Raw genomic sequence first — 24,111 nt, forward strand, 5'->3', positions numbered from 1 at the left:
TTTGGACAAAATAGTTTTGTTAATATCGGTTTATTTTCAACTGGAATATTTTTGAGCAAGTTATTTTCAGATAAAATGTGAGTGTGATTATTCTTTAGATAATATATTTTAGCAACATTTTTTTCCTAACAAATTATTTTCTGCCATATGATTTTTGAAAAAAATTGTTACTTTATCATGAGAAATATAACCTTTTGTAGTCAAATAATATACAAATAGAATTAATTACGAGTACATAATATTGCATATTATTATAACATACAATGTATTTAATTAAAAAATGTCTATTATTGTTATCAATTTTTTTTTTTTTATAGTAATTTAAGAATTATCTTCTGTGTCTTCGAAGATCATATTAAGTAAATCAGGTTTTAAACATTCTTCCACTTGAAGTTTATGCAATGTACCCCACTTAAGCAGCGTAGGTAAGAATTGCAACCTTATTCTTTTGTCCAATTTAAATGGATTGTCATTGTTATTTTTCCATCTGTAAGAAAAATAACACACATAATTCATTATTGACATTTCAATTTAACTATTGAAAAAATATATTTATTTTATTTATGTACACCAAAGTATTCATTTTTATTCAAGGTGCCAAGTAAACATTAATTTATTTGTTACTATTTTAATATCACGCTTATGTATTATGTGCAATTGTTAAATACACAGGAGTTAAATGCAAAAGGTCTTCTAATTTGAATTAAGCATTTATATTTATTAAATATTTAGTATAATAGATGAGATTGAATTTACTCTAATGATTGGATATAAATACAAAATAAACATAGTAATATTTCTTATTTTACCATGTACCAATACTATTTCACTAATTCAATATGTAATTTCTTTAAAAGTCTAATAACATGCACATTAACATTAAATTGACTTTATTAACAGTTAATAACAATGTTACTTTTTTTTATATATAATTTTTTAACTTTTTAATAAGAAATTAAAAAAAAAAATTGCTGTTAAAGCTATGATATAATATATTAAAATGATAATGATTGTTACAATATAATAAGTTATTATTTCATTATAATACAACTATTAAATATTTCTTAATTTCTTGAATTCCATACATTTTCCATTTCTTTAAGGTTTTCTAATCAAGCAATTATTAAACATACATTTTCACTTACTTTATATTTTTTATAATTATATTAACAATTATAACAACCAATAAAACATACCTACCTACAAAATTGTAGTTACATATTATAAGACAATTAAAGTAAAAATGTTTATGCCTATAAATTTCTTTTTATTCCCAAAACATAATATATTATGTTTATACAAAATTCAAAATAATACATGTTTTCAATTTTTTGTAACAATTTGATAATTGATTTAAAATGCATAATAAATAATAATATACCAAAATCTAAGTATAAATATAACTTAATTATTAATTTTAACAATATTTAGAAATTTCATTCTAAACACTTTTTTTAAATAGTTTAGTATTTTTTACCTCTTTTAGTATTTTCTATTCTATAGGCACTATTTTATAATGATATTAGCAGGTTTATTTTGTTGTAACGAGTAAAATGTTAAGCGAAAATGTACTGGTTTAGAACTTACTCTTCTCTTTTGCCAACTTGGGCGTATACAATATTTGTGTCACTTAGATATTCTTCATTGTGTTCAATCTGTTTCTTGATAACTGGATCAGCTAGAAAAATTAAATAATTGTTAAATACAAAATATTAAATGTTAAGTCAATCAATAAGACTTGTTGCTTTACAATCATGCCTGACAATAAACATGTATGCAATAATGATCGATCAGATACCTTCAACACAGTCTGAACACCAACTTTCACCGCTCTCGTTTGGCGTACCAGTGAAAATTACAAAAATCTGCTGTTTGGATTCTTCAAGTGTTTTCATGAGCATAGTAAACTCTTCATAGTTCTTTGTATGGTGCAAGACGACCATATTCAATATTTCAAATAGATTGATGTAATATTACACACGAAAAAACCTACAGCAAAACGACACGACTATATAGTATGTGGGAGTGTCATCAATCGACAATTATTATGAATGTTATGATATTATTACGACTAATATTATTATTATTTAATTAAAGTAATACGAGCGTTATCGTCACAGTATCACGAATTCACAATACTCGACTGACACGACAGTCGAGAACCGAGATGGGGTATCAGGTATAGGTATGTGAGGTATAAATTATGAATATCTTCGGAATCATCGACGTTTGTAATCACCGGCAGGACAGGTGGTTCATCTATACAAGTATTAGGTGTATACATATAATATTACACATTTACACGTTACAAATTACAATATTCAGCGTATTTTGTTGTTGTTATTGTTTTCGTCGTTATCTCCCGTGGTGATAGCGGCGACTTGGTGGGGAGCCATAAAGTGTTGTTAAGACCTTGGGAATGTTTGGATTACTGTGTGTTTCCCCCGCGTGTTGTCGACTGGGGTTATCAAAAAATTTTCGTACAAGAGAGAGAGACGACTGCGAAATTTTCTCTCCTCGTCCCATGCCATCCAGACATCAGTAGCCGTTTGTACGTGAGTGTGCGTGTGATAACATTCACTTCACACTGCGTCCAGCGGTGTACCAGTTTTTTATTTTTTGCAGATCTACATATGTTCTTTACGAACCCGTGAGTAATTAAAATTTATTGTTTATATTGTTTAATTAAATTTTTTTTTTTTAATTGGAAAACACATTATATATTAATGCAATAGATTTTTAATCACACTCGATAATTGGTTCCACATTACCCGAGTCCCGACAGACCTCATAGCGCAACAATGTTATAACGTTATATTGTTATAATACCAGAGCACTATTATATCATCAATCGTCATTATTTTAACGAATCACCAGTGAATACACGTAGGTGAATTTTAATAGTTTATTCCTTCTACTTCTCTTCAGTCACGTCTGCATTAATTCACATTGCATCAGTTTTTTAAGATTTTATTTTTTATTATTGTGTACATTAGACTACCATATTTTGTTGTTCAAAAAATTATATGTAGATAATATATATATATTTAAAATATATACATATTTGAGTACGCGGCACTTAGCTCAGTTCTTGATGTCATCATTCTCAATCAGTTCCGGTCGCCACACGTTGTATGGTACCAAAGACAACTTGGTGGACCAAGACTTTAATTGGCATTGTTATAATAACTTTAACAACCATCAAAAGGTTCGTTATATACTACCCACAACTGGAAATGCAAAACTGTCTTAGGCATTAACATTTTAATCTAACATATGTTGGTAATGATTTCTACAGTTCTTGAGACTTGATGTGCTTCGAAATTGGATATGTTGCAGCCTAATTTTCTTCATGCATGAATGGATTGATTTCAGTTGGTTTATGATAAATAATAATAGGTCTTATGACGCAAAAAACAACTATTTATTGATTGTTGAAGTATTTTTTTTAACATATAATATATATAAATACATATTTAGTTAACAACATAGAAATTTAAAAACAATATTTGAGGTGTGGTTAACTCATACCAAATACCTACATACATAACCATGGTCAGTGAGTTATTTTAAACTAATTTTTAACTACAATCAATTTATTATATAAACAATTTCAGGTGGTCTTCTCAAACCTGTTGTTGTTAAAATGTTTTTCTAATCAAGCGTTAAATATCTAATTAGACTAAGTGACTAATAAACTAGTTCTAAAATGTTTTTAGACATTTTAATGCATTAGTAGTTTCTTATTACTGAAAATAATACCTACGGTGTTGGTATTTAAATATACATAAGTTTATTGACATTAAAAATTTAATAGTGAAGTAACTTCATATATTTTATTTTTTAGAAGTGCAATAACATGTCGCAGTGCGACGTTACAGAAGCTGGTGTCCCACTCAACTCTCCTGCTTTTCTTTCTTGGCGTAAACTTCAATTAAGTAGAGCTAAGCTCAAGGCGTCTAGCAAAACATCAGCGCTTTTATCAGGTTTTGCTATGGTATGTCAAAATATAAATTGATTAAAAACTTAATTATTATTGATAAAATAATTTTCTATAGGTGGCAATGGTAGAGATGCAAATTAGCGATGATTCTAAAGTACCAGAAGGAATGCTTGTTGCATTTGCTGTATGTACCACTCTACTAGTTGCTGTTCATATGTTAGCTCTAATGATAAGTACATGTATTTTACCAAACATTGATGCTGTATGTAATCTCCATTCGGTAAGTCTCGTACATGAAGCTCCACATGAACGTCTACATTGGTACATAGAAACTGCATGGGCATTTTCAACACTTCTTGGTCTTCTATTGTTCCTAGCAGAAATCGCCATACTATGTTGGGTCAAATTTTACGATATATCTAAATATGCAGCATGGTCTGCTGTTATTATGTTAATTCCAGTTCTAGTGATATTTTTAGCATTTGCTATACACTTCTATCAATCTATGGTAGCCCATAAATATGAAGTGACTGTGAGTGGCATTAGACAATTAGAACTTCTAAAAGAACAAATTGAAGCAGGAGACTTGGAACGCACAAATGGATTGTTACTGAATACACCAGGCACACAAATTGTTTGACAGTGCCATCAAATGAGACAAAAGTCCTAAGTAACCGTTTAGTTTTTAAAATACAATTTATAATGGTGCTTTATTAAACAAAATTTAAAAAATATGTTCACTTGATGATTTACAATATTTGACTTATTATCTTGACTGTTGATCTATACATTTTTTTTTTACTATTTGCCATATTTCTTACCTATCCTATAAATTAATTTTGTTATTATAAAGTTTTAATGAATACAAGTTACACATAGTATATACTATATATTATATTTTATATTATTTTTCATTACACCGCTCAATATTTCCTAGACTAATAATGAAGTTTAAGTTTTTTATTAAATTGTAAATATTTTACATTATTTGTAATATAATTTTTATCACCAGTCTACAAATTAAACATTATTTAGTAACTATGTTATTATGTCTTCTATAACTGACTATTTGCAGTCATTGGCCTTTGATCAAGTATGTTACATGAAAATAAAGAATATTATAATCATACTAATTCACTAAAAGGCTACCCTAGGTATTAGTTGTACTATATTATTATGCTAATTTTATACAATTTAATAAGTTTTATAAGAACTTCAGATTGGATTAGTGTGTTTAATTATAACATAATATATTAGGTAAAGCATGATTTTAGTCTGTAATATTTACCATGTATTTTTATTATCATTATTTATCAATGGATATTTTCTGATCGTCTTCTACACAAAAAAAGATTTATAGCATTTGTTTTTATTATTCAACTCATAATAATTTTTTTTTATTATTATTATTATTGTTATTATTATTATTTTTTTTTACTTATACATTGTTTTTATTTTAATGTGATTTTATTATTTTACTTTCAATATTATAATATTGTTGTTCAGATAGTTTTCTGTTATATTATATGTGCATAATATATATTTATTTATAAGAAAAACAATGATTTTTAATTGTTCCATTTGTTAAATTATCCACAACAAATCTATACTTGAATCTAACGTTGCTAATGTTAATGGAACTATCGCTTAATGCATGTAATATGTATGTACTTACTAGAACAGAACTTTGTACACTTCAAAATTGTTATGTATTTTTGTATGCAAATGGTAAGCAATAATAAATGTTAAAAAATGAAAACTATTGCTGTTTTACTGTGAACAGTGCAACCTTGATAGGTTATGCTATATATGATATTATGACGCGATATTAATAAGTAATAACACTTTATGAAATTGTTTTTATTTCAATTATTTTTTTAATTTCTTTTTTTTTTTTTCTGTACTAAACTAGTATTTTATACAGTTAAATACAGAGTGATACATTAAAGTAACTATTCTAATTATTATAATTTGTTTATCAATTATTAGAAAAATTATTCTTTTTTCCATGTTTGAAAGCAGAATGTTTTTCTAAAAATGTTGTCGTTTATATAATTATATATATAAATTTTGGAAGAAGATTAAGACTAATAAAATAAAAGGATACCTGGAAAAATTTAGTCTATTGTCTAATACTCTATTAATGTCTTAAAAATTAAAACGCTTATTTATGAGGAAAAGATATAATGTATATATTTATAAAGATAAATAGAATTTATCATCCAACTTTAATATAATATCTTAATTTTCAGAAAAGTATAATTCTTCTTACTATGAAAAAATATATAGATTATCGTTAGAAAAATTAAAAATCACTGTCCATTGATAAAAATAATTACTTGTGTTGTATTATGTTGAAAATATAAAATAGTTAACGTTTCAACCACACAAAAATGTACCAGGGCAATTTATTAGCATTGCCAGTTAAATGGATTATCCCGTATGATGCATGTTTATTATTTCCAAAGAACCTACCAACAATTATTTTAATCGCATTCACGTTTATTTTCTTCAATTAATATTCCCAATGATTTCAATTGGTCCGCATGACAGCGTTGATTCGTCATGAATTGTAAATAAATTATGATATATTGTGGGCGCGTGTTGTTTTAGTTTACTTTGGTTATGAAAAAATAAGCAGATCAGTTTTGTTTCAATGTGATATGTAAGAATATGAACCTTGTTAGTAACAATCGTTATAGAAAAAATAGTAGTTGGCACTAATAATTGCTAATAACCACGCGTATTACGTCAATACTGTGTAATTAATCACATTTTCAGAAAAACTTTAGATATTAGGTTGTTGTACTATTGCTCGTACAATATTTTTTCCCATAATGAAAACTATTTGTTTTTGACGTTTATGTTGTCCGTTGATAAACGTCGCGAGTCGTGACTTGTGACTATAGTACGACACATTTCTCGACAATCTTGAGTCTTGACTGCCTACAGCGAGTCACGTGCTTGTTTAAATGCTACAGACATTTAATGTATTAAAATCGTCGTTTTTACATTAATTCTAACATTATTATAGTTATCATTGTCGTTATGTTTATTTATCTTGTACGCTATAAATGTTATGTTCATATAATCATGTACCATTGCCTCGTTCGTTTCGACTTTTAGACGATCTAAAATATAGATCTCGTCTCTTGTGTAATTCCGATTACAAATCGAACAGGTAGGTACGGTAAAAAATTTATTATTCGGTTCGTACGAACAATAATTTAATGGTTCGACGAAAATAACCGAGACGTAAAAAACAAAAACCCGTTTTGTGAAAAAAAGAAATCCTAATAAAATCGTTCGACCTGCCGCCGCCTCAGTACCACCTCCGCCCGGTAAACAATCTACAAATTACACTATTACTATTATTTATTTATAATCGTCATCGTCATTAAAGTACAATAATAGTATGTATGGAGATTCAAAACAAGTTTTTTACGGCGGTCGGTCGCAGGCGTCGTTTGAAAACTCCGTCGACATCGATTATTTTTATTTTTTTTTTGTTCGCCAGCCATTCTCGCCGCCGCCGCCGCCGTTGTTATATTGTACATTACACGGATCTCGATTATTATTAGCGGGGGGTTGCCCGAACGCGCGTCGTCCAAGCAGTCGGTGTGCGAATATTAAAATAACGCTCGTACTTCGCGTATCTAACGTCTCCCCGAGCCCGTACATTACCATTCACACGTCCATTGTTGTGTGTGACAAATAAAAATAATAACGCGCGCATTGTGTGTCAACAATCCGTGTTGGACTCCCCGCCGACCCGGGACCATTGAAAAGGGAAAAACGCGATAAAACAATAATAATAATACTCTCTCAGGGTTGCCGGCGGAGTCTGCTCGGCAACGACACAAAAGCTAAAAAAAAAGGTATTTCCCGAAACGGTTATCGGGTTAACAACACCACAGTACGTGAATATTATAGCTGTGTATATAGAAAAGGCCGCTGATGTCGGGTGCGCTCTCTACAACTAGTACGCCATTGACCGTGGTCGTGGCGACGGCTGCAACGGCGGAGGGGTGTGTGAATATTTTGGGCAATAAACGCCTCGGTGAGAACGCTGCCTCGTCGGCGACGGCGACAATAATAAAACGCTTGTGCGGCAGCCGTCCCAACGCCCGAGCAGACCGACGAGCATTGTCGGAATAGTGAGTACTCAGTAGTAGTAGTAGTAGTAGTAGTAGTAGTAGTACTGAGTAGTGAGTACTACTGAGCGTCGCGCCGCCGCTGCTCGGTCGTCGTCGTCGTCGTCGCCGACGCCGTGTTGATGTCATTGTTGTCGCCCGGCCCGCCGCTGTGTGCGTGCGTGTGACACGGCGAGTGTTTTTTCGAAGCAACCTTGGGAAGCGGCGGCGGCGGCGGCGAGGCGACGACAACGACGACGACCGGGTTTTTGTTTTTCCCGATGTACAAACGGAAAACATTATTTTGTTGATCGAAATCCGGTGCGCATGCGCCGCGGCAACAACGCGCCGCGGCCGGCAGTTGTTCACTAAACATTGTTTTATAACGTGAACTAAACCCAAGGCCGGTGCAGTTTGCCATCAACCATCGAAACGCGCGCCCGTTTCCGCCGATTGTTGCGACCGCTGTGCTCCTCTTGCATCTTCACTTCTTCGTCGACGATCGGCCGGCACAACGACATCATCCATAATATATATTTTTGACACAATTATCGCTATAATTATTTAAAATCTCCCGCCCGACGGCACGTTATAATTATTATTATTATTGTTGTTGTTTGTCGGTCTTAACGCCGCCCACCGACCCCGCATGCGCGTCACCCACCACTCGAAACCGTCCGAAATTCGAAACGAAAGCTCAACGGTTTTCCACTCTCGTCCGTCGCGCATCGGCGGAAGTCGTGTGGCGCGGTGGTGGTCCACGAACCCTGTGCCGGGGCGGCCATGGAGTGGTACCGAGAGCAGACCATCCAGCTGATCGACTTGTTCCGGGCCCGTCCGGCCCTGTGGGACACCAGTTCGGTGCACTACCGTAACAAGCGCATGAAGAACGAGTCCCTGGAGCAGATCAGCGCCAAGCTCAAGTGTCCCAAGGAGGAGATCGCCAAGAAAATATGTACGTTGCGCGTGCAGTTCAGCCGGGAGAACGTCAAGGTGAAACGGGCCCGGGAATCCGGTGGCGTCGCTTACAACCCCAAGTGGTTCGGCTACCAACTGCTGTGTTTCCTGAACGATCAGTCCCGGTACACGTCGCAGCCGCTCAACAACTGTTCGACGGGCGCCGCCGCTGCCTCGGGGGCGTCCGGAGCCGTGCCCGGCGGCGCAAACGCGCAAAACGTGAGTATTAGTATAATATTATTATAACGATGGCATAATACTATTTAACGATAATTATTATTGTCAAACTCAAAATCACGGATGTAATGGTACCAGGCTCGGATCCAGAACTTATTTACGGAGGGGGAGGGGGCAATACAATGTGCATATCCAATTTTATCGGCTGCCAAATACAGACATCATCCAGGTACATCCTAAAATGTACCTGTGTGGCAGAGTCTACGGCGGGGGGTGGTAATGCCCCTTACCCCCCTCGCAATACTTGGATCCGAACCTGAATGGTACGGTGCAATTCCGTCAAATGATCTGCTTACAATGATACGAACATCTATCCACGGTTGAGATTTACCCTCTTTTGCTATTTATGGACAAGATGACATCTGTACAATCACTTATGACTGGAAATCGCTTAAGCTGGACAGGAAATTAGTAGTAGTTGTCTAATCGAAATTTAATTAAAGAGTCGACTTGCAGATAACGGAGATGGTGATACAAACTTTCCCGTGACAATTGTATTAATTTTGTGGGAGTGTGGGAGAAGGGGAAAGTCTAAGGCACTGCTATATTAAAATCAACTCCTTAAAAAATCTGTACGGTGTACGTATTGCGACCAGTGAGGATATTTTCACGCTGGCGTTTCCGATCTATTTTTAGCCCTTCAGAGTCGAAAATCGTAGTTTAGTAGATGTATATTTTATAATATATTGTACTATTTTCGGTTTTAGCTGATATTACCAGCGAAACCGCGTAAAACCGGCGGCCCAGCGTGAAGAAACGCTCGCAACTTATATCGCTAGTCGCACCGCTTGGTAGTTGGTTGTGTACTGTTACCATAGCGAGTTTGAAACGTTTATCGCTGACAGTGCGTTAACGTAGACAGTGCGACGCTTGCGCTCGACGATACACTATATCAGGCCGCCCCCGCCCCGGCCTCGTTCACCCAGCCACAGCGAGTGCAGATAATTCAAAAAAGAATTGTTTCGTCCGTTTCCGGGCACGGGGTTCGAATCAAGGCGATAACGCCACGCGCGCCTAAAGTTTTTATTGGTGATTTTGAAAATCATCTGTACCAATACCATATTACACCTAAATATAAGACCCTTTCCGCGCGTACGATTAATTATGTATACATATATTCCCGGAACCATCATATCTTCTATTTGTATAGACATACAAATTACGTAAAAACCGCTAGTGAAATGTGTTGTTTATCTGTATCAAAAAATTCAAGTTATAGATTCATACTTATTATATAATTCGTATTTTGTGGAGAGTTTTTTCTATTTTTGCGTACATTTTTAGATCGACGTCTTTGTGTAAGACTCCAAATAATTTATTTAGTAATTAAAATTGTAATAATATATAAAAACATTAATTTCCTTAACTTTTATAATAGCTAGTACATAATTACTTTTATTTTATTCTATAAATAGTACCTATATAGTCAATACTTGAATATTCAATAATTATCGGGATAGGTAAATGTCAATTCTCTGTATTATATTATTAATGCTTATAAATATGTTAGGTAGGTATGTTGTTTCAAAGTACAACATAATATACTAAATAAAAATAAACACATTCGTCAATTTTGGTTAATTATAGTTTAGAATCGACTATAATATTATAGTCATAAATCATAATAGTAAAAATAATAATAGTTATCCTGTAAGAATATTAAAAGTGACCCAGTATAACATTGCCTTTTACTGTTCTACCTTACTAGCAAGTTTAAAGAAACTTCCATAACCTTCTGTACAATTTCAATCTTTTACTCAAAACTTTTTACTCACTCAACCCTAAAAAGTTAAAATTAATATTATACATAGTCACAAACTTACAATAATGCTAGCTAACTAACTATGATTAGCTGCTATTTTACTGTAACAAAAACACATAATTATTCTAAAAATAATAAGCGGTGAATAAGTATACTTGCCTTTGCACGCACAATTCGGCAGTTTTAAAGTATAATAATTTAGGTTGGCTATAAAGAAAAAAACGTATAAATGATAAGCGCGTCAACGTGTTGTAAGACTGTGAGCTTGAAAATTACTTATTGTGTTATAAAGACGGCAAAATCATCGCGTTCTACTTTTTAGAAACAACATAATTTTTACTAGTATGTTTAGTACCCGCTAAAGTTTAACGACACTATTACATTCGTGCGCGGTGCGCGTTGTTATAAATATACATATTATTTTGATAATGCAGTTAAAAAATCTATCGACAAGGATACCAGGAATTTTTTGTTATAGCTCATTCTAGTAAATGGTAAAGTGTGCGATCTACCATCGGTTTTTGCGGTTTACCGTATTTCTCGCATAATTTTTTTGAACTTTATTGTAGTTATTATTTATGATGTACATCAATGTATAATAATTAATATTATAATATTAATACTATATTAATATATTATAGTTAAACAATAAAATTGATGTTGACAAATAAACGATATTATTATAGGTATTTCTATTACTTAAATATTATAGTTAAATTATTATATGTGCATATATAATCATTGATATTATTTATGATCAATGATATAATGTACTAATGTCTAATAGGTATACTTGAATCCACATTTATTTCATTATGTGTCGTACAATTTTGAAAACTTAAGATCACCTTAAAAAAATAGAAAAACGTACACAATGTTCATGATTATTATTGCATAAAAATTAAAATATTAAGTAGGTAATTAATAAATTTATCGTACTAAAATTTAAAATTTAATATTATAAATTTATTTGAAACAAATTTTACCAAAGAAATAAAAATAGTACGTTCTCGGACATAACTCAGCATCTCATAATTTCAGGATTTTTTCGAAAATGTCTATATAGTCATCTAAGCATTAATGCTATTTTTATAGAATACTAAAAGTGAAGTAACTCCTTTGACACATTAAAAGCTTTATGACTTTCCAATAATAGATAAAGATGAGTTTTCTTTCATTAATTCAAGTTATGTTGACGTGTTAACTATCACAAGAACAGTTATATTTTCCATAGATATTTCTCCACTCTATCACTTTTCACTTTTGAAGCGTAGTTTTATTAAAGTAATTTGATAAAAAAAAGGCCTGCTTTATTAACATTTCCATCATTAAAGTAACCTGTTTAAACTGTTTAAAGGGATAGCCAAACGTTAGCAAGCCAATTGGAATATACGAGTACTTCGCAATAATAAATCCTGATGACTTACCTAAAATCTTGCAGAAAAATATCGTTGTTGTCGGAAACGCTAAATAATTGAAATACTAAATTTCTTCATTTGTTCAGCCTGTTGGTCAGTTTTTGATTGCAAAATAATATCATTTATATTATTTATAATATAAACACGTTCAATTTGAACCAAAAAGTCGTAAAATTCTTTTACGATCACTCTGTTTTTCTTACCGTTTTCCAAACGTTTTATCATCCAAATTTTTTCCTCAAACGAAAATTAACGAAGCTGCAACATAACGGTCTGGCGTTTTCACACAACTGACGCTCTTATAACTAAAAAAACACCAAAACTCGTATCCTGTTTTTATATAACACAAAAATATTATTAGATTGTAATAAGTAACGCGCATACAACCAAAGATTATGAACAAACTATAACGATTTGTGTGGGCTGAATCGTTCTTAACCATTCTTATTAACCATTTTCGGTTAGTACACTATTTTAGTCACCATTATAAAAATAATTGAAAATAAATAAATATTAAATTGGTATGTGACGTCAATTTTTTTTTCAATAATAATCAATCAATTTATTTATAAAATAGTTGAACATTTATGAGTACCTATATATTTTTTAAATAAGCATTAAATAAATATTAAATCGGTTTGATTGTTATAGTAAGTGCCTACGATAATTATTTAAATAAACGCCAATGAATTTTTAACACAAGTACCATCTCGCGGGTACGCTACAGTCAGTTGGAAAAAAAAGTTTTCTTTAAATGGTACAAAACAAAAGTTTTATTCATTTAAAACTTTTTTTTTTAAATTCTTAACGGTTTTTTTTAATGTTTTAAAAAAAATATTTATAACAGTGCTTTGTTTCAAGTGTAATATATTATAGATACATTATAAAGTAACATCATTATTATATTATCTACACTATGTCACTAAATAGTAGTATACCGTGATCTACAAACAAAATGTAATATATTTTATAAAAAAAATTACGATAAAATTGTAGGTTTATTTTTGAAAGTTTATGTATAATTATTTTAAACATATTATCATTCCAACCCTGGTTACACTACACACACACACACATACACACAAACACACACTGTACATTACTCTACACTCTACACTCTGCAGTATATAAAAATATCTTAATGACAATATCAACGAAAACGGAAAATCTTCAGGTCCTCTTAATTGGTATACCACATACAAGTAAAATATTTTAGAAAGATGATAATCTTATGGCAAAGCAAACTGCCAATTTATGAATCTAAACGGATGATATCATTTTAATGATAAATCAATAATACAATTTTAAATTGATGACAAAAATAGTGTACTGGCCGAAAATGGTTAATACGAAATGGTTGAAAAATAAAAAGTGTATCGACCAAAATGTTACCAAAAAACGACCACTTCTTAAGAATCGAAAGATTATTGTGTAATTTTTTTAAATTTTTTAACATACAATATCATATGGACTCGTATCACGATCTAATGTTTTGTTCGTTATTAACAGATCTCGTTGTAATCGATGCTTGTTGTAGTGATTTTTATTGACATATATATCGAACATTGACGTAACTCGGGGAGCTTAAACGTTAGATTCCCTATACATTTTTACTTTTTAGCCTCTCTTAGTTAAAGTCCGAATTCTCGCATTAAGAAAAAACTATCACGATTTCAATATGTAAAATATAAAATAAAGAATGTACATACTTATGTAATATATTAATATTGTGGATGTACTTTTCATATTATTTTTATAAGAAGAATCATAGCATACATACATGATACATATAAGTGATCTGGCTAGTAGCTATAAGTTATAAGTTTATAACAATTATTATGGAAAAATTATTATCTACTAAGGTTATCGATAATCTATTGTTTATAAACATTTGCATCTATGTAAATATAGGCGTATATACAATTATAAAATATATAATATTATACCTCAATTTATTGTTTACATCTTGATTTTAATGACGAAGGGGGAACATTTTTACTCTACAGTTTATTTTTAACTTTGATTTTATAAAACTCCCTAGTCCCTGTAAGGCTGTAACCTTCAAACTATAGTGATAGATACTACTATAAAACATAGAACATGGTTTTATCACAAAATGTCTTATTAATTATTATGATATTAATTTATCATTAATATATCATAGTAGTCGACTAAAATATTGTGTGCGTTCCACGGTAACGGATTTTTACTATAACCTGCCCCGGATTTCCGGAGAACAAAGAATTTGGACATTTGAAAAATTTGACATTCACCGGTTAATCAGTTCGATTATTTAATTCGTGCAATACTACAAACAGTAAAAACAAACTAACAAACTTTCGGAATTGAGTTTATAGATTAAATGCAAAATTAATTTCGTTGAGAGTTATTAAATGCAAAATATATAATCTTAGTCAGTGTTTTTTATTCATTTCGTTAGATATGTATAATAAACTGGTTTATTTATTCGCTATTAAATAACTGCCCATTAAATTTTAACGTACGTTTAGCTATATACATATTATATATATAAGTGATTTTAGTTTCCGACCGTTGCAATTTATAACAAACGAGATTTATATAGATTTCGATGGTCGTTAAGTTGTGGTGTCTTTGTTTCGTTTTCGTTAGCATAAAACAATACTATACTATGTTCTACAGTCTCATATAACCTTACAGTAGCTCTTAAATGTTTGAGTTGGATAAAATTCTCAAGAGGAGGGTCTGTGAAAAGTATACAAAAGACAAATTTTGGAATTAAAACAAATTGTATTTTTTAATTAGTCAATATGAATACCGGTCATATTTTTTACCAAAAAGTTCAACAATACTTAACCTAACTCAATTTAAATATATTTTAAGTTTAAGTTTTATACACAGAGTGGCACGTAGCCAAGGGTATTTAAAAAATGTTGTTTTACTATTTCAGCCTTCTTAAATTTAAATACTTTTTAACTACTATTTTAATAAATCAAAATTTTCTGAACAGTATTCTGTCAATTATAGAAAACGTAAAAAATTATTATAATGATAAAAACAAGAAACATTTTGTTTCATATAAAATTATGTTGATAAAATATCTTCAGTAACGTTGATAAATTGGTTGATACTTTTCGAGATGATAAAAGCTTTTAAAATAACCACTTTGTATTATACTTAAGGTAATTTACACTTTTACAGTATTCATATACCTAAAAATTAAATTTTAATTTATAAATTATGTAGTTACGTTTTCAAAGTATGTATTTTTATTATATTTATGTAATATTAATAACTATTTCTTAATTATTATTAGATATCCTAAAGTTTATTGATGGTTACTATTTTTTTAATAATTATCGATACGTAATTGGCTCAATTAATAAATAAACAATGTTGTATGTGAATGATTGAGTCTTGCAGTATGCTTAGTGAAATTAGGTTATTATAGTAATTATTAGTAAAAAGTCGATGAGGTATAGGTTATAGGTATCTGATTTAAAAAAGAGTTTGAAAATATTGATTATTATTTACGTTGTCTAAAATTCTTTATTTCGTTGACCATGCCACTTATATTTTCATTTTTATTCTCTTCTAATTAATTCCAATGTAATACTTCTTTGATTTGTTAAAATCAAATAAATATAAATTTAACATTATTTATTATTATTAGTCATTACTCATTACTCATTAGTCATTACTATATTGTTCGCTCAAATAAACAAATTCGGTTCGTTTGGTTTCTACTATTTCTTCTGTTAAAAACATCACTTGTAATTAACTAATCATTGTATAATATACTCTGTACACGGTCGATTTATGCTGAATCATTTCTATCTCCATGACCTCTGGTCAAACTGCTAAATTTGTTTGAAAAATGTACTATATTATATAATATTCGTACGATGAAGTTCAAGCGGTAAAACGAGTGAGATGTACTTACACATTAACAAAATTAACCACAAGTATTTATCAATTTAAAAATTCTCTTACAATGATGATATTATTTGTATATTTTATGTATGATTACTATTATTTATTCTGTTACTGAAAATAAGTTAAGAGACTTGATATTTTTTTTATTTCTTAAATACTCTATCGTTGATATACAGCACTTACATGCGACATTCATAATATTTTAATCATAACGTATTAACGTTTTATTGTTATGTAGAATTTAGATACATATATTTTATAGAAGTCATATTCATATCGACACTATCTCAATCGAAATCCTTGTAAGGGACCGTTATAATCTTATACAGCATAAGTTGCATAACAAATTAACAAATAAAGATATTAAGTTGCCCATGATTACACATCAAAAGTATTAGGTCCTTTGCACCGTTTCCACATTGTATAAATTTCTTTTATAATTGTATATTTTTTGTGCTATCATAAACGATTTGATTGTTGGTTATCATTTAAAAGTTTTAGCTATAGAACAAGCGGCAAGGACGCACTCCAACTATTTAATATAATTTGTCAATAAGACTATATATGGACGTACTCGGACTATGAAAAAAATTTAAATTAAAAACGGAATGTACTCGGAACATCTCCCTCAATATACAACCATTATTTGTAGCTCATATTTCATGCTCAAAGCCATGGTGGCTAACTGGGAAAAATGTCTTGTAGAAAGGTTACGTTATTGTTATCCTCGGAAAAAAAATAACTATTTATTTATAACTTAAAATTCTTATTTAATTTTTAATTTTTTTGAAGTTATAGGGACATTCTTTTTTAACTTCAAAGCATTGTGTACCAGTCACAACCCGTAAGTGTATTTTAAAAAACGAAAATAATTCTTATAACATTTTAATGTAGGTACTCTTAACAGTTGTAGGTAAATGTGATTTTACTATTTTTACTACATTTTTAAAAGTTTGAATGAATATAAAAAAATACTAGTTGATGAACAATAAACTCGGGGTGCGTACCAGAAAGATTTCGCAATTTTTGATTATAATTAATACAAAATCTCGTGTTTGATATTTGTGTAATATTTATGTGTAGTATTTTAAAATTATTTTGATAAATGTTCCTTATCCCACCATCGCAAAAATATAGCTTCTTTATCGTTTTTTTATGTATATAAATGTATAATAGTATTTTTATTTTCATATTAACATTAAAATGTATATTTTATAGAGTAAAAACTACTAAATTGTGATTTGTTAGGTAGTATATTTTTAACGATACACGTCAGAGCCCTAAACAATTTTTTTCACCCTGTTATATAAACAACTGTTTAAAAACTTTCGAAACAAATTTACAATTTGTATGAAAATGATATCATAATAATGTTTTAAATATTCAACATAGTTTCAAATTTATGAACTGCTATTTATTTAATATAGATTAAAATTGTATATTGTTTTAGATTAGACTAGAAATTATTACTTATACTATCATATGTTTGTATTAGTTAATAGTTAGTCATATTGTTTATATTTTAACGTTAAAATCGTAATAAAAACGTAAAGCTTGTTACTTATAGCAATATGTTACTCTACAAACAATACCATAATTTATTATGAAAATTGCATGATATATAAAACACAATCTTACATAGTTACAACATCAAAACAGCTAGGGGGCCTCTAATCCTCTCGTTTTTGTCTTCAGCCTACATTTTAAGAAGTTTATCTAATTTAATTTAAGTTCCTTCTTTAATTTCTCTCTCATTCTCTTCTTTCTTCTTCTTTAGATGTCATCACCTCTTTCACGTATTTTCTGATCGTTTCCTATTTGTTAGCGTTGTCCAGCACGATCCTCACTATGTTTCCTGGGCTTATATCTTCTCTTAGTATTATACAGCATCTCCTTTTTTCCACCCATGCATCGCAATCGAATATGGTACATGATACATTATCCATTTAACAAATTATAATGAAATGGATTCCTTCTATCGTCAACTAATTTTTAAGCTCAATAAACTTTACTTACCAATATAGTACCAGTCGTACCACAGACATTTAACTTTTATGGTAGGTATTCTAAATGGATAACGCAAGTAACAATATGAATACGCTAATATTCGATATTATATTTTGTACACATTATGTTGTATTGTTGTGTGACTCATAATAAAAATATATTTTTTTTATTAATTCTCCACGCCGAAAATTATTCATTTTTTATCATTCTTTCGATTCACTATTCTTTATGTATAAATATATTTTCTATACAAAAACAACAACTCATCAATTAATTATCATAATATAGACATACATTTAAATCAATATTGATCGTTTTAGCAATATTGTGTGTGGTAGGTATATCTAAAATTATAAACATATAGGTACTTATAATGAGTGATGGTTTAAAATAACTGAACTCTAAACTATACAGTTTTCTTACTTAATGCTAATAATATTTTACTTTAATTAACTAAGTGCTTAAAAAGTTCGATTAACAAATATCAATTTTATAAAAATTTTACAATATTTATTATTTCCCAAAAATATATTCATATGTGAATTGTATAATATAATCTACCTATACTTTATGTCATATAATTAAAAAATTAACTTATGTATATTTGGTTACATTTAATTTTTTTAGGAGGAATATTTGCATTGGCCATTGTTGAATAGTGTAGTGTGTATACTATAGTAGTATAGTTGCTAACTATATTGTTTATTATATATGTATCTATAGAGTCCTTGTTTACTATGAAATGTAAGCTACTAATTACACGATTTAAATAATGAAATCAGCACAATACAAACTTTGTTGATTAGAACAAATGGTTTTTTTTAAATAAATAAAAATTATAGTATGTTCGTTGAGGTAATAATTAATTGTTTGTACGTCATTAACAATATTAGCTTGTTTTTCAGAACAATTTTATAATTTTAATCCTGAAATTTAGCGTTTACACATTTTATTAAAACGCACTTTTGTTAGATAACGTATTTTTATGACTGAAAACCCAATTTTATTTAATAGTTGTTATAAATTTGATACATTTTTAATAACGGTATAAATATTCACAGTCGATGGATATATTTTTTCATTGGTTGAAATAGGATTAATTAAATTGTAAATTAATTAAAGAAATAAAAAATTTTTGTAATATTTTGCATAGGTACTATTATATTGAATATATTATATACAAATACAATATAACTAATTTTATTTCATAAGAATAATTTAGTAAATACATTATTTATTTATTTTATAAACTAACTGAAACAAATACCGAAATAATATAGTACCTAATTTTACTACTATTATACTAGGTAGTGATACTATAAACATATAATCTGCTTAATAATTACCAAACAGAGTCTTTTAAAGTATTATGTCTACTATGTAGAATTCTAGAATATTGATATACTTTATTAATACATTTATAATTTATGGTCTATAATTAAATGTATTTTGAATAATATATTATTATTTTTTAATGTATTATTACGGATTGGTTTATACTATGATTTGTGCCTGATTCTATCATTTTTAAACTAAAAGCAATTTTATTTGAAAACAATTATATTTATTTTAAATTCTCATATAGAGTTTATTTCCTCCCTGCCCAGTATCAGAACCTATTATTACTCTCCGCCACCCTCAGGGCTGGGGATAGGAGATCTGAAATAAACACTGTCTCTAAGTCCCAACACACACATTCTTCAATACTTTCAATAACTATTCATTGTTTTAAAACACTATTAATATCAATAATATCACACAGTGACGTGTTATATTTAAAAAAATATATTTATATATTATATATAATAAGTAAATTAAACAATATTCGCAATTTCAAAAGTTACCGTAAATACGGGTAATTACGAATATATAATATTAAATTTTGATAAAAATGATAAATATGTTAAATACATATGCATTTATGAGATTGCAGTCATCGAAATATATTGATGACTTGATGTGTAATAAATTTGTTATAATATAATTATTGAATATAGGTAGGTAGGTGTAAAATTGTAGGTGAGGGAAATGTATTTGTTGATCGAGTTTGAAATAATTTTGTTTTATAATTGTTTATAAATTTATAATTAATTGATATTATTGACCTATAGTTTAAATCTAAGATTAATCATTTTTGTAACTTTGTAAGTTATAAAATATATTAATGATATGACTTTCAACTTTTAAAGTCATCATAAAACGCATAAATTACAAGTATAAATACACTCGAGGAATGTAGATAAATGTCTTCATATTGACCCACTCAAAAGAACCTTAAAAGAACATTATTTTCATTTAATTTTACTATTGTTTTAAAAGTATGTAGTAATTATTAGGGTATTAAGAAATTATTAATTAATATCATTAGGTACCTATAATATTGTATTTATTTATATTTTATGTATATATATTGATGCTAGTTCATAATTTATTACACAATATTACATGACCTTTATAGCTTCTATTTCTATATATCAATCGTATTATAACAACTAATGTAACGATCGTAATTAACAAACAAAAAACACGATAGGCATAACACTAAAAAATATAATTAAAAAAATTACTTATACTGCAATATAGCAATTGTAGTAAGAATCAGTGCGCAATTTTCATAGCGTCTCCATCGTTGTGTCGTCACACAAGTTCCCCTAAAAAACATTATCAACCTATTATAATATTCTAATGCATTAAATCGACAATTAAACGAAAACACATTAAACCAAACGTAATGTAATTAAAAGAAATATATATAATCAATTTGACAATTAAATATTAAATTCGTTTTTAGAGAATGATGAACATGGACAAATTTAAATCTTTGACTAACTATTTGACACATATACTATGGCTAGAGATCGGATTTATATTCTCTTAAAATCCCTTAACTATGTTGTTTATCCTTAAAAATGCTTTAATATTCTGTAAAAATAAAAAAGTAAAATTGTTCAGTTTAAATTTGTCTTATTAATTTGGTTTACAATAGCAGATTACATTTATTTTGTTTTGTTTTGTTTACAATAACAATTAATTGGTGCATAAAAATAATATTTAATATAATTAATAATCATTTTCTTCTGTAAAATATTTATAAAAATAAATAGTTCCATGATTCATGTATCGTAAATATATCTTATTCCCATTTAACTCTCTATATACTAAAAACAAATATGTAAAATCATAATAATTCGACCTCTAACCATGACTAATGTGAATAATTTTATAAGACATTTTATATGTAGATACAGTTCAAATGAATAAAATATTGATATTTTGCAAAATACGCTTATTGCCTAATCATTAATTAATTACCTAATATTAATATAATATATTTTCTATTTCTTCGACCATGAGAGATGAGACAAACCATAATAAGCATAATATAAAAACTCATTAAAACGTCTTTCTTAATTTTGCCTAATTTATCATAAATTACAATAGTCATCGTCATTGTTACAAACTTGTCACTTGTGCTAAAATATTTAAGTGGTAAGCAATAAGTATCTAGTATCTTATACGATTATATAAAAAAAAACCTCGGATTGATTCATTTTGATGAAACTACCACGAAAGGAAAATCCAAACGGGCCGCGTGTAAGGACTGTAAATTAGTTGAAAGGATGATAAAACACTGCACGATTGTATATGTACGCCATTAATGACCACATGACTACATAGGTACCCGATTGATCATTGATTATTTCAACACCAAGAAAAGAAAACCAATTATATTATTATGATAACTGTTGACTGTTGAGTAGTATGCAACTCGACATCCATGTGATCTAGCTATAAAATCTATATTATGGAAAACAACTATAATAAATTTCAAAGACACTATTTGAGTGGCCATACACATTTGTAAAATCTAACTAACATGCTAATGCTAATTTGAAAAACATTGCCTACAGCTGTGATTTATACACATTAAATTCCAGTTTTACTTTATATTTTATAAAGTAACTTTATCTTTGCATTTTTTTTGTCAATTTGATTGAAAAAAATAGAGAATTGTAAATTTGATAAAGACATGGAGCCTTAGAATATCTAAAATTATTAAGTTTAGTATTGCAAATTGTGATGAAAAAAAATATGTGTGTGGTATATTAGTGTAAAGTATTGGGAAAAATTAAATAGACCAAATATAGAACAGATGTTCCAGTTAAATAAACAGCTACACTTAGCTATAGCTAGTTGTTTAAGGAGTTAACATAATTATATTTTCTAGTTATTCTATTATACAGTAAAGTAAGAAATAGATTTGAAACTGAAAATAATTTTTATCACGTTTAAACTATTTACAATATAATATTGGATAAATTAAACTCAAATATATGATATAAATGATATAATTATCAACATTTTAAGACTAAAGTTTATGTTAAACAGTAAAATAAGGTAATAATTAGTTAAATATTTTTAATATACATTATACAATGTATAAAGAACTTGTTTATTTACTTACCAGCTTTATTCTTATGTATTATATTAAAAGGGTGTTATTATTTTTCAAGATATTTTGTTTTTAACTATTCATTACATTAAAGTAAGATAATGTTAACAAAACTATAAAGATTTATAATAATTGTATATTATAAAAATAAAATAGTTATTTAAAATTTTTTTAAATAAATTCACTCTGCAAGAGCTAATGACACAATAAATTAAAATATTGTATATGTCTTAGTCATATTAAGATACTATTATTATGTTTTAGCAAGCAGACATGGAAAATCAACATTATAATTGGAGTCAAACATCTGAGGACAGTTATGCAGAAGCAAATGAAACAAATGCAAGTGGCTATGAGGCAGACAGTGTTCTGGCTTCAATGATGCACGAGTCCATGGATGACTACCACAACCAGGAACCTATAGTGGATGTGCAGGAACCACAAACATGGTCATCATATAGGAAATATCGTGGTATGCAGCCAGTAACAGGTGGAGATTATTCAGATGATGATGGTGGAGGCTATATTAGCAGAAAGATGATGCGAATGTCTAGGCTGGATGTACCTTCTGATGAATTCAATACATTCTCAGACTATGTTGCTGAACGGATGCGTAACCTTAAAGCCGACAAAGCTCTACAGCTAATGGCTCGACGAGACATTGAACAAGTGTTGTTCAAATACGAAATGAAATTGTTGGAGCAAAAGAGAGACTCCCAACAACCCGACACTGAGGCAGCAACCACGTCAAAGTCTATTTCACCATCACCCATCAGCGACCTGGAACAACAGTAAACCAAATCTTATTGTGTTATAGTGTTATCTGCGACAGCATTTATTAAGTGATAACAACTAGTCGTTGACCAGCATCCATTCATGTACATTGTTTTAGATAATATTAATATTGAATAATTCTATTGGGGGAACTATTAAAGCTCATGTTAACCCTGAAGTTATACATATAATATTTTAGACATTTGTATACAGCCAATAATATTTGTTTACAATACTATGTAAACTTAAAGACAATTTATATACATAATTTTTGATTCCTATATATTTCTATTATTATTAAATGTATGTATTTCTAATAAAACATTTTACATTATGAGAGTATGATTTTAATTACAAACAAAAATTATCTTGTCAATTAGAATTGGCTTACTCCGAAAGTACCATACCCCCATGTATCCAATTCATTGGGTAAACATTAAAATTTGTTTAAACAGGCAACATTTAAACAAGAAAAATCTCTCAATTGTAATTTGTACATCATATTAATCATT

The 24,111-nt window shown here is 29.0% G+C and overlaps 3 protein-coding genes across 6 annotated transcripts; 2 read left to right on the forward strand and 1 right to left on the reverse strand.

Annotated features, from left to right (window-relative positions):
* Nucleotides 1-225: 225 nt before the first annotated feature.
* Nucleotides 226-2,308, reverse strand: LOC132920840 (thioredoxin domain-containing protein 17-like). Its single transcript, XM_060983549.1, has 3 exons — nucleotides 1,799-2,308; nucleotides 1,588-1,678; nucleotides 226-487 (listed from the first exon to the last, which is right to left on the reverse strand). The coding sequence occupies exons 1-3, from the start codon at nucleotides 1,941-1,943 to the stop codon at nucleotides 322-324; spliced, it is 402 nt and encodes a 133-aa protein (XP_060839532.1). The 5' UTR covers nucleotides 1,944-2,308; the 3' UTR covers nucleotides 226-321.
* A 187-nt stretch (nucleotides 2,309-2,495) lies between these two features.
* Nucleotides 2,496-5,702, forward strand: LOC132920839 (calcium release-activated calcium channel protein 1). 4 transcript variants are annotated; one of them, XM_060983545.1, is made up of 5 exons: nucleotides 2,500-2,650; nucleotides 2,736-2,886; nucleotides 2,997-3,208; nucleotides 3,848-3,997; nucleotides 4,059-5,702. In XM_060983545.1, exons 3-5 carry the CDS (start codon nucleotides 3,095-3,097, stop codon nucleotides 4,581-4,583), a joined length of 789 nt encoding a protein of 262 aa, XP_060839528.1. In that variant the 5' UTR covers nucleotides 2,500-2,650; nucleotides 2,736-2,886; nucleotides 2,997-3,094; the 3' UTR covers nucleotides 4,584-5,702. The 4 variants fall into 4 exon arrangements, with proteins under 4 accessions (XP_060839530.1, XP_060839528.1, XP_060839529.1 ...); XM_060983546.1 differs by having other exon boundaries at nucleotides 3,033-3,208; XM_060983548.1 differs by lacking the exon at nucleotides 2,997-3,208 and having other exon boundaries at nucleotides 2,502-2,650.
* A 1,862-nt stretch (nucleotides 5,703-7,564) lies between these two features.
* On the forward strand, nucleotides 7,565-23,933 carry LOC132923191 (uncharacterized). The gene is made up of 2 exons (XM_060987039.1): nucleotides 7,565-9,252; nucleotides 23,090-23,933. The coding sequence occupies exons 1-2, from the start codon at nucleotides 8,860-8,862 to the stop codon at nucleotides 23,618-23,620; spliced, it is 924 nt and encodes a 307-aa protein (XP_060843022.1). The 5' UTR covers nucleotides 7,565-8,859; the 3' UTR covers nucleotides 23,621-23,933.
* Nucleotides 23,934-24,111: the final 178 nt, after the last annotated feature.

Source organism: Rhopalosiphum padi, chromosome 2 (assembly GCF_020882245.1).
Source record: "Rhopalosiphum padi isolate XX-2018 chromosome 2, ASM2088224v1, whole genome shotgun sequence".
NCBI lineage: Eukaryota > Metazoa > Arthropoda > Insecta > Hemiptera > Aphididae > Rhopalosiphum > Rhopalosiphum padi.

What these genes read in the sequence shown, in the direction of transcription:
- LOC132920840 (XM_060983549.1), bottom strand. Translation starts at nt 1,943, where the DNA reads ATGGTCGTCTTGCACCATACAAAGAACTATGAAGAGTTTACTATGCTC. An exon ending in GTGTTCAGACTGTGTTGAAG is followed by an intron (nt 1,679 to 1,798) that starts GTATCTGATCGA and finishes TAATTTTTCTAG; the next exon opens with CTGATCCAGTTATCAAGAAA. An exon ending in CAAGTTGGCAAAAGAGAAGA is followed by an intron (nt 488 to 1,587) that starts GTAAGTTCTAAA and finishes TTTTTCTTACAG; the next exon opens with ATGGAAAAATAACAATGACA.
- LOC132920839 (XM_060983545.1), top strand. Translation starts at nt 3,095, where the DNA reads ATGTCATCATTCTCAATCAGTTCCGGTCGCCACACGTTGTATGGTACC. An exon ending in ACTTTAACAACCATCAAAAG is followed by an intron (nt 3,209 to 3,847) that starts GTTCGTTATATA and finishes TTTATTTTTTAG; the next exon opens with AAGTGCAATAACATGTCGCA. An exon ending in TTTTATCAGGTTTTGCTATG is followed by an intron (nt 3,998 to 4,058) that starts GTATGTCAAAAT and finishes AATTTTCTATAG; the next exon opens with GTGGCAATGGTAGAGATGCA.
- LOC132923191 (XM_060987039.1), top strand. Translation starts at nt 8,860, where the DNA reads ATGGAGTGGTACCGAGAGCAGACCATCCAGCTGATCGACTTGTTCCGG. An exon ending in GCGGCGCAAACGCGCAAAAC is followed by an intron (nt 9,253 to 23,089) that starts GTGAGTATTAGT and finishes ATTATGTTTTAG; the next exon opens with CAAGCAGACATGGAAAATCA.